Raw genomic sequence first — 16126 nt, 5'->3', positions numbered from 1 at the left:
TCTAGACTTCTGATCCTTTGTAATGGTTATGCCTGAAATTCACTGGAATACCATCATATGAAGGTTTCACACAATCTTTGACAGCTATGAGTATCCATACTATGAACAATAAGCATACTACATTTACATCACAAATAGTATGGTTATTGCAGTTAGTATGATTATTCGGTATTTGAACACAGCTCCATTCCCCTTTAAGTTATGCACATCTTTCATTTTTGTGTTTATCTGTGTTAATTTATTTTTGTAACACATTTGAATATGTATCCTTCAAAATGTATATGGAATTTCACAACAACAACATCACAGCACAGATTGACTCGCTGTTTTTATTTACTTCCTGCTTTTTTTTACTTCCTGCTTTTACTTCCTGCTTTGCTCCTTATGGGTACACTCAAAATGGCTGCCAGTCCAGGAGGATGACATCATCTCAGTCCCATAATGGCACAATTTACTTGAATGGGGATGACAGTTCTATTCATTCTATTTCTGTGGGTAAAACCTGTCCCATAATATATATATATATATATTTTTAAACAGTGTTTTGGTTCATTCTCACATCATGCCTTACAATAATGTTACATACAGTAGTTGGAACAAAACCAATGTGAATGTTGATACAGACCAAACATAAACAGAATGAAGCACGTAAAATAAAACACACATTCCACATGAAGAACTATGGGAATATCAGAAGAACCCTGTTTGCCCACTGAGGAGTTCAGTAAAAGCGCACCATGCCGTAATCTAATTAATAAACAATAGTGCCCCGTGGAGCAGCTACCAAATATACCTGAAATAAAAACAGAAGTCATATTGTAAAAGACGAGAGTGCAGAAAGCCTTATACATGTTGTAAGATAATTGAGAGTCATTTTAAACATAACCATGAGGAAAATAGCCTGGCCTGCATTAGTGAGGGAGAAGGCAGATACCATATGACTCTCTCATTGTCCACTCCTCCAACCCAGGAACAAGGATTTGTGAATAATCTGATAACAACACATGATGGGAAACATGATCTACATTCCTCTATTAAATCAACCTGAGAGGGGCCATTCAGGCGAGGGCCCTGCCTGGTGTTTCCCCTAGAAATACAATGACTGGCATGGGTACACTTCAAATGGAAAGTGGACTAGAATGGGATCATGCGCTCTAGTCATTCTCATTTCTATGGTGTTTCCAGTCATTCCTGTGTTCTCTTCTCTATGCCATCTCAATTGGCTCCTCTTGCAGTGGTGTCTCCATCTTGGCTTCTGTCACTTTCTTTGGTGCACGTTTGTGATTCTTACTGATATTTGATATAAAAGAGCAGTTAGTTATTTGTAGTATAATTAAGACAAATTACAACAAAAAATCATTCTGTAAAAATTATTTTAATTATTATTATATTTTTAATTAAAGAGAATAATGAACAGTGTACTGTACTATATCAGAGAATAATGAACAGTGTACTGTACTATATCAGAGAATAATGAACAGTGTACTGTACTATATCAGAGAATAATGAACAGTGTACTGTACTATATCAGAGAATAATGAACAGTGTACTGTACTATACCAGAGAATAATGAACAGTGTACTGTACTATATCAGAGAATAATGAACAGTGTACTGTACTATATCAGAGAATAATGAACAGTGTACTGTACTATATCAGAGAATAATGAACAGTGTACTGTACTATATCAGAGAATAATGAACAGTGTACTGTACTATACCAGAGAATAATGAACAGTGTACTGTACTATATCAGAGAATAATGAACAGTGTACTGTACTATATCAGACAATAATGAACAGTGTACTGTACTATATCAGAGAATAATGAACAGTGTACTGTACTATATCAGAGAATAATGAACAGTGTACTTACTTGCTCTGTATCACCAGGAAAATAACGACTCCAATAATGATTCCTCCCGTGATCCCCAACACCACTCCCAGAATCAGGGCTGCAGGAAGCAGAATAACGTGAGTTTTTTTTGTTAACAACAACATAACAACAACTAATTAATAAAATATCAAAACTGTTGAATAGACCTACACTATATAGACAAAAGTATGTGGACACCCCTTCAAATTAGTGGATTTGGCTATTTCAGCCTCTTTCAGTCCACATACTTTTGGTCATGTAGTGAATCTCTCAACTCACCAATAGGAGTATATAGACCTGTATCTCTACTCACCAATAGGAGTATCGGGCTCATACTCCTCATCCTCACTACCTTCATCTGATGACAAAACATCAGATTATTAAATCAGATTATTATGAATACAGTATCATTTAATTATTCAACATTACATTCATGTGTTTTTTCAGTGTCATGTGGCATTGAAAACTACAAAAATATTTGTAGAACCTCTAAAGTAGGATATTTCATGATTCACGATTAATTCGTTTATGCTGTGTCATTTTGCGTGTTATGTTATGCCATCTCATGTCATCTCACCATGAATCCCAGCACAGGTGGCGTTGCAGGCATGATGGTCGATGAACCTGTTCCCGTTCCCCACACAGCCAGTCCAGTGAAACTTCTTACACTTCTCATGGATGGGGTCGTAGAAATAACGCAGGTAGGTGCCGAAGCATTCACCCAGAGCCTTCTTGAAGTGGCAGGCTTTAGTCTCTGTACAGGGGGAAGGGTTAGGGTTAGGGTTGGGGTAGGGAGAGAGAGACAAAGCATTAATCACACACAAAAAACACTTCAGTGTTGTGATTCCTGTGTAGGTTCTTGAAGTGGCAGGCTTTAGACTCTGTACAGGGGGAAGGACAAGGGTTGGGGTTGGGGTAGGGAGAGAGAGACAAAGCATTAATCACACACAAAAAACACTTCAGTGTTGTGATTCCTGTGTAGGTTCTTGAAGTGGCAGGCTTTAGACTCTGTACAGGGGGAAGGGTTAGGGTTAGGGTTGGGGTTGGGGTTAGGGTTGGGGTTGGGGTAGGGAGAGAGAGACAAAGCATTAATCACACACAAAAAACACTTCAGTGTTGTGATTCCAGTGTAGGTTCAACCCATGAACAAAGTTGTCCTCGCAATGGCATTGTTCTGGGTGTTGTTACTATGTTTTGCCACATGGTGGCACATTGCAACGCACGTAAATCATCTGCTGCACACGAGTACAGAGTTGCGTTAGTGCTTAGATACTGTAAGCCAGGGATCGTCAACTAAATTCAGCCGTAGGACGAATTTACCTTGAGCAGATGGCCGGGGGCCGGAACACAGTTATAAATCATTTGTGCGAATTTACCTCAAGAATCCCAAACAGACATAGTATTGGACAACAACAGAATCATTTCAAACATTGATCACATACGACTCTCTTTTTATGTTTGGGAATATCTTGGTGATTTGATAGTCCCAAACATTACATTTGCTCAGAAAACTGAGGGGGCCAAATACATTTAGACGGTGGGGAGCATATTGGGGAGTCCTGGTGTAAACCCTGACATCAGCAGTAGGTGTTGAATCAGTTACTCTTCTCGTTTCAGACACTATGGATGACCTCTGCCTCACATTTAGATGGTAAACCTCAAGAAACCCAACACTAGACGACAGTAAAAACAAATCTCTCTCTCTCTCTCTCTCTCTCTCTCTCTCTCTCTCTCTCTCTCTCTCTCTCTCTCTCTCTCTCTCTCTCTCTCTCTCTCTCTCTCTCTCTCTCTCTCTCTCTCTCTCTCTCTCTCTCTCTCTCTCTCTCTCTTCTCTTTCTCTCTCTCTCTTACACAAACACTCACCCACTACCCAATATAGTCATAGCAGGGGCAATAAAAACCTCTTCCTCTGTAAAACTGTTACTCCAAAGTCCTTGTTTATGGCCATGCCAAAATAAGTCATTGTTTATGGCCATGCCACAAGACATCGAATTCTATGTCCACTTTATCTGCAGACTGTCTTGACAGACATTACACACTACAAGTGTGGGGTCTTAAATGGGTTATACTATATTGGGTATTATGAGTATCCACCAATAGGATTTCATGAACAGAACACTGTGTCCACCTACTACGTCTGTATCTACCAATAGGATTTAATGAACAGAACACTGTGTCCACCTACTACGTCTGTATCTACCAATAGGATTTAATGAACAGAACACTGTGTCCACCTACTACGTCTGTATCAACCAATAGGATTTAATGAACAGAACACTGTGTCCACCTACTACGTCTGTATCTACCAATAGGATTGACTGTGCTGAATGTGTACATTTACATTTACATTTAAGTCATTTAGCAGACGCTCTTATCCAGAGCGACTTACAGAACACCAAGGTCTGGACTGGTTCTGATATATGGACTGGTTCTGGTATACTACCTATATTAGAGGACAGGGACTGGTTCTGGTATACTACCTATATCAGAGGACAGGGACTGGTTCTGGTATACTACCTATATTAGAGGACAGGGACTGGTTCTGGTATACTACCTATATTAGAGGACAGGGACTGGTTCTGGTATACTACCTATATTAGAGGACAGGGACTGGTTCTGGTATACTACCTATATTAGAGGACAGGGACTGGTTCTGGTATACTACCTATATTAGAGGACAGGGACTGGACTGGTTCTGGTATACTACCTATATTAGAGGACAGGGACTGGACTGGTTCTGGTATACTACCTATATTAGAGGACAGGGACTGGACTGGTTCTGGTATACTACCTATATTAGAGGACAGGGACTGGACTGGTTCTGGTATACTACCTATATTAGAGGACAGGGACTGGTTCTGGTATACTACCTATATTAGAGGACAGGGACTGGACTGGTTCTGGTATACTACCTGTATTAGAGGACAGGGACTGGACTGGTTCTGGTATACTACCTATATTAGAGGACAGGGACTGGTTCTGGTATACTACCTATATTAGAGGACAGGGACTGGTTCTGGTATACTACCTATATTAGAGGACCAGGGTCTGGACTGGTTCTGGTATACTACCTATATTAGAGGACAGGGACTGGACTGGTTCTGGTATACTACCTATATTAGAGGACAGGGACTGGTTCTGGTATACTACCTATATTAGAGGACAGGGACTGGACTGGTTCTGGTATACTACCTATATTAGAGGACAGGGACTGGACTGGTTCTGGTATACTACCTATATTAGAGGACAGGGACTGGTTCTGGTATACTACCTATATTAGAGGACATGGACTGGTTCTGGTATACTACCTATATTAGAGGACCAGGGTCTGGACTGGTTCTGGTATACTACCTATATTAGAGGACAGGGACTGGACTGGTTCTGGTATACTACCTATATTAGAGGACAGGGACTGGTTCTGGTATACTACCTATATTAGAGGACAGGGACTGGACTGGTTCTGGTATACTACATATATTAGAGGACAGGGACTGGTTCTGGTATACTACCTATATTAGAGGACAGGGACTACCGATATTAGAGGACAGGGACTGGTTCTGGTATACTACCTATATTAGAGGACAGGGACTGGTTCTGGTATACTACCTATATTAGAGGACCAGGGTCTGGACTGGTTCTGGTATACTACCTATATTAGAGGACAGGGACTGGACTGGTTCTGGTATACTACCTATATTAGAGGACAGGGACTGGTTCTGGTATACTACCTATATTAGAGGACAGGGACTGGACTGGTTCTGGTATACTACCTATATTAGAGGACAGGGACTGGACTGGTTCTGGTATACTACCTATATTAGAGGACAGGGACTGGTTCTGGTATACTACCTATATTAGAGGACATGGACTGGTTCTGGTATACTACCTATATTAGAGGACCAGGGTCTGGACTGGTTCTGGTATACTACCTATATTAGAGTACAGGGACTGGTTCTGGTATACTACCTATATTAGAGGACAGGGACTGGTTCTGGTATACTACATATATTAGAGGACAGGGACTGGTTCTGGTATACTACCTATATTAGAGGACAGGGACTGGTTCTGGTATACTACATATATTAGAGGACAGGGACTGGTTCTTGTATACTACATATATTAGAGGACAGGGACTGGTTCTGGTACACTACCTATATTAGAGGACAGAGACTGGTTCTGGTATACTACCTATATTAGAGGACAGGGACTGGTTCTGGTATACTACCTATATTAGAGGACAGGGACTGGACTGGTTCTGGTATACTACCTATATTAGAGGACAGGGACTGGACTGGTTCTGGTATACTACCTATATTAGAGGACAGGGACTGGTTCTGGTATACTACCTATATTAGAGGACAGGGACTGGTTCTGGTATACTACCTATATTAGAGGACAGGGACTGGACTGGTTCTGGTATACTACCTATATTAGAGGACAGGGTCTGGTTCTGGTATACTACCTATATTAATGATTAAATGTGTGCTATCTCACCATCCACGGGATAGATCTCCTCTGCCTTGGCAGAACAGTTCCTCATACAGAGCCTCTCCAGGGTGAAGCGGTTAGCGTTGCCGCCCTCCCCCAGGTACTTGAAGGGGTAGCACAGGTCTTTAGCTGCGTCATAATACAGCATGATCTGGAAGTCCTCTGCTGTTGAGGCTGGAGCTGTACCCTCATCCTGTGGTAGTAAACAGTGTTCTGTGGAGAGGAGAGGAGGGAGGGAGGGAGGGAGGGAGGGAGGGAGGGAGAGGAGATGAGATGAGAGGAGAGGAGAGGAGAGGAGAGGAGGGAGAGGAGAGGAGAGGAGAGGAGAGGAGAGGAGGGAGGGAGGGGGAGGGAGGGAGGGAGGGAGGGAGGGAGGGAGAGGAGATGAGAGGAGAGGAGGGAGGGAGGGAGGGAGGGAGGGAGGGAGGGAGGGAGGGAGGGAGGGAGGGAGGGAGGGAGGGAGGGAGGGAGGGGAGAGGAGAGGAGAGGAGAGGAGAGGAGAGGAGAGGAGAGGAGAGGTGAGATGAGATGAGATGAGATGAGATGAGATGAGAGGAGAGGAGAGGAGAGGAGAGGAGAGGAGAGGAGAGGAGAGGAGAGGAGAGGAGAGGAGGGAGAGCGGGAGGGAGAGGAGAGGAGAGGAGAGGAGGGAAAGAGGGAGAGGAGAGGAGAGGAGAGGAGAGGAGAGGAGAGGGAGGGAGGGAGGGAGGGAGGGAGGGAGGGAGGGAGGGAGGGGATGGGGGTTAGAAGACATCATTAGGCCCAGAACTAGTGGCATCATTAGGCCCAGAACCATTTGCATCATTAGGCCTGGAACCAGTGGCATCATTAGGCCTGGAACCATTTGCATCGTTAGGCCTGGAACCAGTGGCATCATTAGGCCTGGAACCATTTGCATCGTTAGGCCTGGAACCAGTGGCATCATTAGGCCTGGAACCATTTGCATCGTTAGGCCTGGAACCAGTGGCATCATTAGGCCTGGAACCATTTGCATCGTTAGGCCTGGAACCAGTGGCATCATTAGGCCTGGAACCATTTGCATCGTTAGGCCTGGAACCAGTGGCATCATTAGGCCTGGAACCATTTGCATCGTTAGGCCTGGAACCAGTGGCGTCATTAGGCCTGGAACCAGTGGCATCGTTAGGCCTGGAACCAGTGGCATCATTAGGCCTGGAACCAGTGGCATCATTAGGCCAGGGACCAGTGGCATCATTAGGCCTGGAACCAGTGGCATCATTAGGCCAGGGACCAGTGGCATCATTAGGCCTGGAACCAGTGGCATCATTAGGCCTGGAACCAGTGGCATCATTAGGCCAGGGACCAGTGGCATCATTAGGCCTGGAACCAGTGGCATCATTAGGCCTGGAACCAGTGGCATCATTAGGCCTGGAACCAGTGGCATCATTAGGCCTGGGACCAGTGGCGTCATTAGGCCTGGAACCAGTGGCATCATTAGGCCTGGAACCAGTGGCATCATTAGGCCTGGAACCAGTGGCATCATTAGGCCTGGGACCAGTGGCGTCATTAGGCCTGGAACCAGTGGCATCATTAGGCCAGGGACCAGTGGCGTCATTAGGCCTGGAACCAGTGGCATCATTAGGCCTGGAACCAGTGGCATCATTAGGCCTGGAACCAGTGGCGTCATTAGGCCTGGAACCAGTGGCGTCATTAGGCCTGGGACCAGTGGCGTCATTAGGCCTGGAACCAGTGGCGTCATTAGGCCCGGAACCAGTGGCGTCATTAGGCCCGGGACCAGTGGCGTCATTAGGCCCGGGACCAGTGGCGTCATTAGGCCCGGAACCAGTGGCGTCATTAGGCCTGGAACCAGTGGCATCATTAGGCCCGGAACCAGTGGCGTCATTAGGCCCGGGACCAGTGGCGTCATTAGGCCCGGGACCAGTGGCATCATTAGGCCTGGAACCAGTGGCGTCATTAGGCCTGGAACCAGTGGCGTCATTAGGCCCGGGACCAGTGGCGTCATTAGGCCCGGGACCAGTGGCGTCATTAGGCCTGGAACCAGTGGCGTCATTAGGCCTGGAACCAGTGGCGTCATTAGGCCCGGGACCAGTGGCATCATTAGGCCTGGAACCAGTGGTGTCATTAGGCCCGGGACCAGTGGTGTCATTCGGCCTGGAACCAGTGGTGTCATTAGGCTAGGGGCGAGGGACGAGGGGCGAGGGACGAGGGACGACTGAATTAATTTTAAATGGACCGTTCTTGGTCGGAAATGTGTCACACGTTCATCCCAGGGTTGTTTTGTGAGTCGTCATGGAACTGTTGTGGTTGCCTTTAAATGCTCTACAGTCAATTAGGATGCATTTCATATCTTGGCTAGAAGACAGCGCATCCGCAGACGTGTTAGCCATCCTCCTACATCAGGTAAGTCCAAAATTACAATGTATAAGTGTGATGTCAGGGAAAGTTAACGTTTTCAAAAGATAACCAAACAAAAACAAAATTACTTTTATGATACGTGTTTGAGCCGTCATTAGTAGTTGGTTTTAAGTTTTGGCTGACTTTTCTTAGCGGATGTACAATCATTGCAAATTGAATTATGGGGCGCCTCAGGCCCCGGAGAGAACACAATTGTACACTCGCAAACTCGATCAAAAAAGGAGGGCTGAGGGGTTTACGTTACCAACTTCCCTTGCTTGGCTAACCATTTGGACCGACGACAAAGATGGCCGTGGGGATTCCCCAAGGGGCATAAGGCGAGGGTAAGTGGATGAGGGTGTGTCTTTCATGAGTTTGAAACGCAGCCAATGTCATCACTCAGCAATACTTCTGCCATCTATCCAATTCTACTCCAACCTTTTTGATAAGTAGAGTATAGTTGATATGTTTCAATAATTTCAGAAGGAATTTGCAATCAAAGATGTGTCATTTTCTGAGGCATAATTCTACTCTTCAATAGGTGTATTTTATATCCTGAAAAGGTCCCATATTCTTTCAGGATGTGAACTAATGCCCGGAGTGACATTTCTGGTTTAGTGAGCTAAAGCAAAATGTCATCGGCATATAGCGAGACAAGATGTTCACGCCCACCTATACGAACACTATGATTGGATGAGATGAGATCTAAAAGCTGCCAGTGGCTCTATAGCCAAAGAAGAAAGGAGAGGACTAGCGGGACAACCCTGCCTTGTGCCACGTGATAGGAAAACTGTGAGGAAATGTTTCCATTAGTCAAGATCTGAGATACTGGACATTTGTACAGCAATCTAATCAGACCAACATACTTAGGTCCAATATTCATCCTCTGGAAAACTTCAAACATTCCATGCGGTCAAAAGCTTTTTCCGCATCTAATGAAGCCTCCACTGCAGGTTCTTGGTCATTCTCCACATAGTGCATAATATTAAATAATCTTCTGATATTATCAGGAGATGAGCGGTTTCTTACAAAAGCCTGTTTGGTCCATATCAGCCAAGTCCGGAAGAACCTTATCTAGTCTAAGAGCAATGAGTTTTCCAAGAATCTTCTATGAAGTGTTCAATAGAGATAGTAGTCTATTCGACCCACAAAGCAGAGGATCTTTCCCAGGTTTGACCAAAACTATGATCAGTGTCTGTTCAAGTATGTCTGGGAGCTTTTCTGCCTCTAATTAAACATAATTAAACATAATTAAACATACTGCAAAGAGGCTGAGTTAGTTTTGGATCGTTAGAATTCAATAGGGAATCCGTCTAACCCTGGTGATTTTCCCCAGCAGTGTTGAAAACGGAATCCCTAATTTCCTCGGAATGTCATCTCTTTTTCCAAGTGCTCTCTATCCTCATCAGTTAACATTTGTAGATTGAGTTTGTTCAAAAACTCATGCATTGTGGCAGGGGCCCCTTCAGACTTGTACAATGTCTCATTAAAGTCCCTAAAGACTAGATACATTTCCTCAGGACTGTGAACAACTGTGTCGTTGGGCAGCTAGTAGAGCCAATAACTCTACTCGCTTCCTCTCACCTTATCTGCCAAGCTAGCAACTTCCTTGCTTGATCTCCATGTTCGTAGTAGTTTTGTTTTTGTTTTCCTAAGAGCGTTTTCCGCTTTATGGGTCTTCAGGGTGTTATATTCCAATCACTTTGAGTCTAATTTTTATAGAGTTGAGTTGTCAAACGTTATACTATGTTCATTTTCCAGATCTATAATTTCTTTCTCCAATGAATCTATTTGAGCCTTATACATTTGACCAGCACCTGAACTAAAGGATATGATTTCCCCCCTCAGATATGCAAGGAGAGCTTCCCATTACATTAGGGGCGAGGCAGAGTTGTTATTGGTGAAAAAAAAAATGTCGATATGAGTGTTCAGAAATGTTACAAATGTGGGATTATTTAGTATAATCCCAAATGTGGGATTATTTAGTATAATCCAAAATGTGGGATTACTTAGTAAGTATGTGCCAAACCTCCACCTTCTTGAGGGTGGCTGTGTTTAACTGGCTGGTCCTGAAGCCAGCAGGACAGAATGATGCCAAGTTTTCAGACTGAAGCACATACTGAAAATTCTGACAGTGACACAGTGCCCCCCTGTGGACTGCAGCTTTACTACAACATCATATTTAACCCTGTTTAAAAAAAAAAGCCACAGTCCAACCTTCCCCTCCTCATCCACTAGCCACAGTCCAACCTTCCCCTCCTCATCCACTAATCACAGTCCAACCCTCCCCTCCTCATCCACTAGCCACAGTTCAGCTGTCACCTCCTCATCCACTAGCCACAGTTCAACCCTCCCATTCTCATCCACTAGCCACAACCCTCCCCTCCCCTCCTCATCCACTAGCCACAACCCTCCCCTCCCCTCCTCATCCACTAGCCACAGTTCAACCCTCCCATTCTCATCCACTAGCCACAACCCTCCCCTCCCCTCCTCATCCACAAGCCACAACCCTCCCCTCTCCTCCTCATCCACTAGCCACAACCCTCCCCTCCCCTCCTCATCCACTAGCCACAACCCTCCCGTCCTCATCCACCAGCCACAGTCAACCCTCCCCTCTTCATCGACTAGCCACAGTCCAACTCTCCCCTCCTCATCCACAAGCCACAACCCTCCCCTCCTCATCCACTAGCCACAGTCCAACCATCCCCTCCTCATCCACTAGCCACAGTCCAACCCTTCCCTCCTCATCCACTAGCCACAGTCCAACTCTCCCCTCCTCATCCACTAGCCACAACCCTCCCCTCCTCATCCACTAGCCACAGTCCAACCCTTCCCTCCTCATCCACTAGCCACAGTCCAACTCTCCCCTCCTCATCCACTAGCCACAGGCCAACCCTCCCCTCCTCATCCACTAGCCACAATCCAAACTCCTCTCCTCATCCACTAGCCACAGTCCAACCCTCCCCTCCTCATCCACTAGCCACAGTCCAACCTTCCCCTCCTCATCCACTAATCACAGTCCAACCCTCCCCTCCCCTCCTCATCCACTAGGCACAACCCTTCACTCCTCATTTACTAGTCACTGTCCAACCCTCCCCTCCTCATCCACTAGCCACAACCCTCCTCTCCTCATCCACTAGCCACAACCCTCCCCTCCTCATCCACGAGCTACAGTCCCACCCTCCCCTCCCCTCCTCATCCACGAGCCACAGTCCAACCCTCCCCTCCTCATCCACTAGTCACAGTCCAACCCTCCCCTCCCCTCCTCATCCACGAGCCACAGTCCAACCCTCCCCTCCTCATCCACTAGTCACAGTCCAACCCTCCCCTCCTCATCCACTAGCCACAGTCCAACCCTCCCCTCCTCATCCACTAGCCACAGTCCAACCCTCCCCTCCTCATCCACTAGTCACAATCCAACCCTCCACTCCTCATCCACTAGCCACAACCCTCCCTCCTCATCCACTAGCCACAGTCCAACCCTCCGCTCCTCATCCACTAGCCACAACCCTCCCCTCCTCATCCACTAGCCACAGTCTAACCCTCCCCTCCTCATCCACTAGCCACAGTCCAACCCTCCTCTCCTCATCCACTAGCCACAACCCTCCCCTCCTCATCCACTAGTCACAGTCCAACCCCCCCTCCTCATCCACTAGCCACAACCCTCCTCTCCTCATCCACTAGCCACAACCCTCCCCTCCTCATCCAGTAGCCACAGTCTAACCCTCCCCTCCTCATCCACTAGCCACAACCATCCTCTCCTCATCCACTAGCCACAACCCTCCCCTCCTCATCCACTAATCAAAGTCCAACCCTCCCCTCCTCATCCACTAGTCACAGTCCAATCCTCCCCTCCTCATCCACTAGCCACAGTCTAACCCTCCCCTCCTCATCCACTAGTCACAGTCCAACCCTCCCCTCCTCATCCATCAGCCACAGTCCAGCCCTCCCCTCCTCATCCAATAGCCACAGTCTAACCCTCCCCTCCTCATCCACTAGCCACAGTCCAGCCCTCCCCTCCTCATCCACTAGCCACAGTCCAACCCTCCCTCCTCATCCACCAGCCACAGTCCAACCCTCCCCTCCTCATCCACTAGTCACAGTCCAATCCTCCCTCCTCATCCACTAGCCACAACCCTCCCCTCCTCATCCACTAGCCACAGTCCAACCATCCCCTCGTCATCCACTAGCTATTAGTCATCTCTGGATCCTACTTGCATTAGTCATCTCTGGAATCCTACTTGCATTAGTCATCTCTGGGATCCTACTTGCATTAGTCATCTCCGGGATCCTACTTTAATTAGTCATCTATGGGAGCCTACTTTAATTAGTCATCTCTGGGAGCCTACTTTAATTAGTCATCTCTGGGAGCCTACTTGCATTAGTCATCTCTGGATCCTACTTGCATTAGTCATCTCTGGATCCTACTTGCATTAGTCATCTCTGGAATCCTACTTGCATTAGTCATCTCTGGGATCCTACTTGCATTAGTAATTTCTGGGATCCTACTTTAATTAGTCATTTCTGGGATCCTACTTGCATTAGTTATCTCCTGGATCCTACTTTAATTAGTCATCTCTGGGAGCCTACTTTAATTAGTCATCTCTGGGAGCCTACTTGCATTAGTCATCTCTGGGAGCCTACTTTAATTAGTCATCTCTGGGAGCCTACTTTAATTAGTCATCTCTGGGAGCCTACTTTAATTAGTCATCTCTGGGATCCTACTTGCATTAGTCATCTCTGGGATCCTACTTTAATTAGTCATCTCTGGGAGCCTACTTGCATTAGTCATCTCTGGGAGCCTACTTGCATTAGTCATCTCTGGGAGCCTACATGCATTAGTCATCTCTGGGAGCCTACTTGCATTAGTCATCTCTGGGATCCTACTTTAATTAGTCACAGAGAAGCGTTTTCCAACAGGTCAACAGAACTGTAAATAGAACAACGTGACATCACTAAATACGTCATAATAACAACCCAAATGTTCAAAATGGAGGAGTAGTCCTTTGAGGTCTGTAACAATTCGCTGGGTTCCCAGGCTGGGCTAGAATGAGGTTTTTGAGGCCATTCTTGGAATATACTCCTATTGCTCAATATATCGCTATTATTACAATGATTGTTCTTATAGTACCTGTTTGACAGTGATTTCCTGTACTGATGTACTTGTTGCATGTCTTCCATACAAAGTGTGCAGTGTTTGGATCTGCCAGGCACCACAACAGAAGCCTTATAGGGTCAGAAAACATCTCAAATACAGGAAGGAGCATTTTCTGTAAACACTCACTCCTTAACTGCAGGACGACTTCCAAAACAAACCACCTCCTTTCATCAGAGCCACCACCTTTCATCGCAGACTCTCAGATGTACACCGTGGCACTAGGTTACAGACACCATAACAGTAGGTTTAGGACCAGAGCAGCACTGCGGTGGTGTTGCAGTTCCTGCTCCCCATGCTACTGCTATGGCTGGAAAAGCTTCTCCTAAAAACAGATCCGGACTAATGTTGTATAGCTTGTCTTATACACAACAAAACATTGTGGTATACTGTATGTCTAAGACAAGCTAGTCTGTCTGTATTATTCAGGGATGCAAACTGGTGAGGGCCCAGCTGGTGAGAGACCAACTGGTGAGAGACCAACTGGTGAGGGCCCAACTGGTGAGAGACCAACTGGTGAGAGACAAACTGGTGAGAGACCAACTGGTGAGAGACCAACTGGTGAGGGCCTAACTGGTGAGGGCCCAACTGGTGAGAGTCCAACTGGTGAGAGTCCAACTGGTGAGAGTCCAACTGGTGAGAGACCAACTGATGAGAGACCAACTGGTGAGAGACCAACTGGTGAGGGACCAACTGGTGAGGGCCCAGCTGGGGAGAGACCAACTGGTGAGGGCCCAACTGGTGAGGGCCCAACTGGTGAGAGACCAACTGGTGAGAGACCAACTGGTGAGGGCCCAACTGGTGAGAGACCAACTGGTGAGAGACAAACTGGTGAGAGACCAACTGGTGAGAGACCAACTGGTGAGGGCCCAACTGGTGAGGGCCCAACTGGTGAGAGTCCAACTGGTGAAAGTCCAACTGGTGAGAGTCCAACTGGTGAGAGTCCAACTGGTGAGAGTCCAACTGGTGAGAGACCAACTGGTGAGGGACCAACTGGTGAGGGCCCAGCTGGGGAGAGACCAACTGGTGAGGGCCCAACTGGTGAGGGCCCAGCTGGTGAGAGACCAACTAGTGAGAGACCAACTGGTGAGGGCCCAGCTGGTGAGAGACCAACTGGTGAGAGACAAACTGGTGAGAGTCCAACTGGTGAGAGTCCAACTGGTGAGGGCCCAACTGGTAAGAGTCCAACTGGTGAGAGACAAACTGGTGAGAGTCCAACTGGTTAGGGCCCAACTGGTGAGGGCCCAACTGGTAAGAGTCCAACTGGTGAGAGTCCAACTGGTGAGAGTCCAACTGGTGAGGGCCCAAAAGGTCTGTCTTATTAGGTCTTGATCTAAAGTGAAACCTTCGCCTGTCAGTGAAACCTTCGCCTGTCAGTGAAACCGCCATGTTGTCAGAGTGATACTCTCAGGGATCATAAACGATTTGAATGACAACCTTTGTACTCTCAGTTCCATACAGTGTTCCCCTAACTGCAGAATATTACAATGGGTAAAATATTGAAAATAGCACATTAGTAACTTAATTCATTGATTAAATTCATAAATAATGTGTAAATTATTCCATGTTTTTTAAAAATACTGAATCAAATTGCTCTCCCGCCCAAACTCAACTGGACGTGAAGGGAAGCAAAGACAAGCCTCCCTTATTTCAAATGGAAGAGGAGTAAAACTCAAAACTAACGTCTGATGCTACAATGAAGCGGTAAGAGAACAGTTTTAAGACCCCTTTAGCAGACTACTGATTTATTAAAGTCTTCAAATCAAACTCTATTTCAGATGTACAAACAGAACAGCACCTACCTGAGAGTGACAAGACGGTGACTGAGGTATATGCACACAGACATACTAAATGATTGAACTTACCTGGTACTTCGCTGTGAACCATGTAGAATGTAGCAAAAACTAAAGCCCCACATATGACCAGTTGTTTCATGGTGCTGTCTGTGTCTCTCCAGTCTCCAGCAGAATGAGTGACGGTTGTAAACTGCGATGGGAGGGGGATGTTTACACATCATCTCTGCTGACCTTCGTACTCATCACTGATACCAGGGCTGCACCCCAACAGGAAGTGCAGTAAGGATATGTAAGCCTGGTCCCAGATCTGTTGGTGCTGTTTAGGTAGCAGTAATATGTTATCAGACAAGTCTTATCCAGAGAGACTTACAGTCAGTTCATTCATCTTCAGACAGCTAGGTGGACCAGTCATAGTCAGTAAATTCAGTACATTCATCTTC

At 46.3% G+C, this 16126-nt stretch overlaps 1 protein-coding gene across 1 annotated transcript; it reads right to left on the bottom strand.

Moving 5' to 3' along the window:
• Window positions 1-310: 310 nt before the first annotated feature.
• si:dkeyp-73b11.8 (BPTI/Kunitz domain-containing protein) lies at window positions 311-15903 on the bottom strand. Its single transcript, XM_052512433.1, has 6 exons — window positions 15756-15903; window positions 6369-6575; window positions 2452-2628; window positions 2188-2232; window positions 1875-1953; window positions 311-1290 (listed from the first exon to the last, which is right to left on the bottom strand). Exons 1-6 carry the CDS (start codon window positions 15823-15825, stop codon window positions 1206-1208), a joined length of 663 nt encoding a protein of 220 aa, XP_052368393.1. The 5' UTR covers window positions 15826-15903; the 3' UTR covers window positions 311-1205.
• Between the last annotated feature and the right edge of the window lie 223 nt (window positions 15904-16126).

This window comes from Oncorhynchus keta, unplaced genomic scaffold, assembly GCF_023373465.1.
Source record: "Oncorhynchus keta strain PuntledgeMale-10-30-2019 unplaced genomic scaffold, Oket_V2 Un_contig_833_pilon_pilon, whole genome shotgun sequence".
NCBI lineage: Eukaryota > Metazoa > Chordata > Actinopteri > Salmoniformes > Salmonidae > Oncorhynchus > Oncorhynchus keta.
Note: the sequence above shows the minus strand (reverse complement) of the source record. Positions and strands in the feature narration are given on the sequence as shown.

Bases quoted from the DNA above. Each gene is read 5' to 3' on its own strand.
- si:dkeyp-73b11.8 (XM_052512433.1), bottom strand. From the start codon at position 15,825: ATGAAACAACTGGTCATATGTGGGGCTTTAGTTTTTGCTACATTCTAC. The intron at 6,576-15,755 runs GTAAGTTCAATC...TCCTCTCCACAG, and splicing joins GGTTCACAGCGAAGTACCAG to AACACTGTTTACTACCACAG. The intron at 2,629-6,368 runs GTGAGATAGCAC...CCCCCTGTACAG, and splicing joins GGAGATCTATCCCGTGGATG to AGACTAAAGCCTGCCACTTC.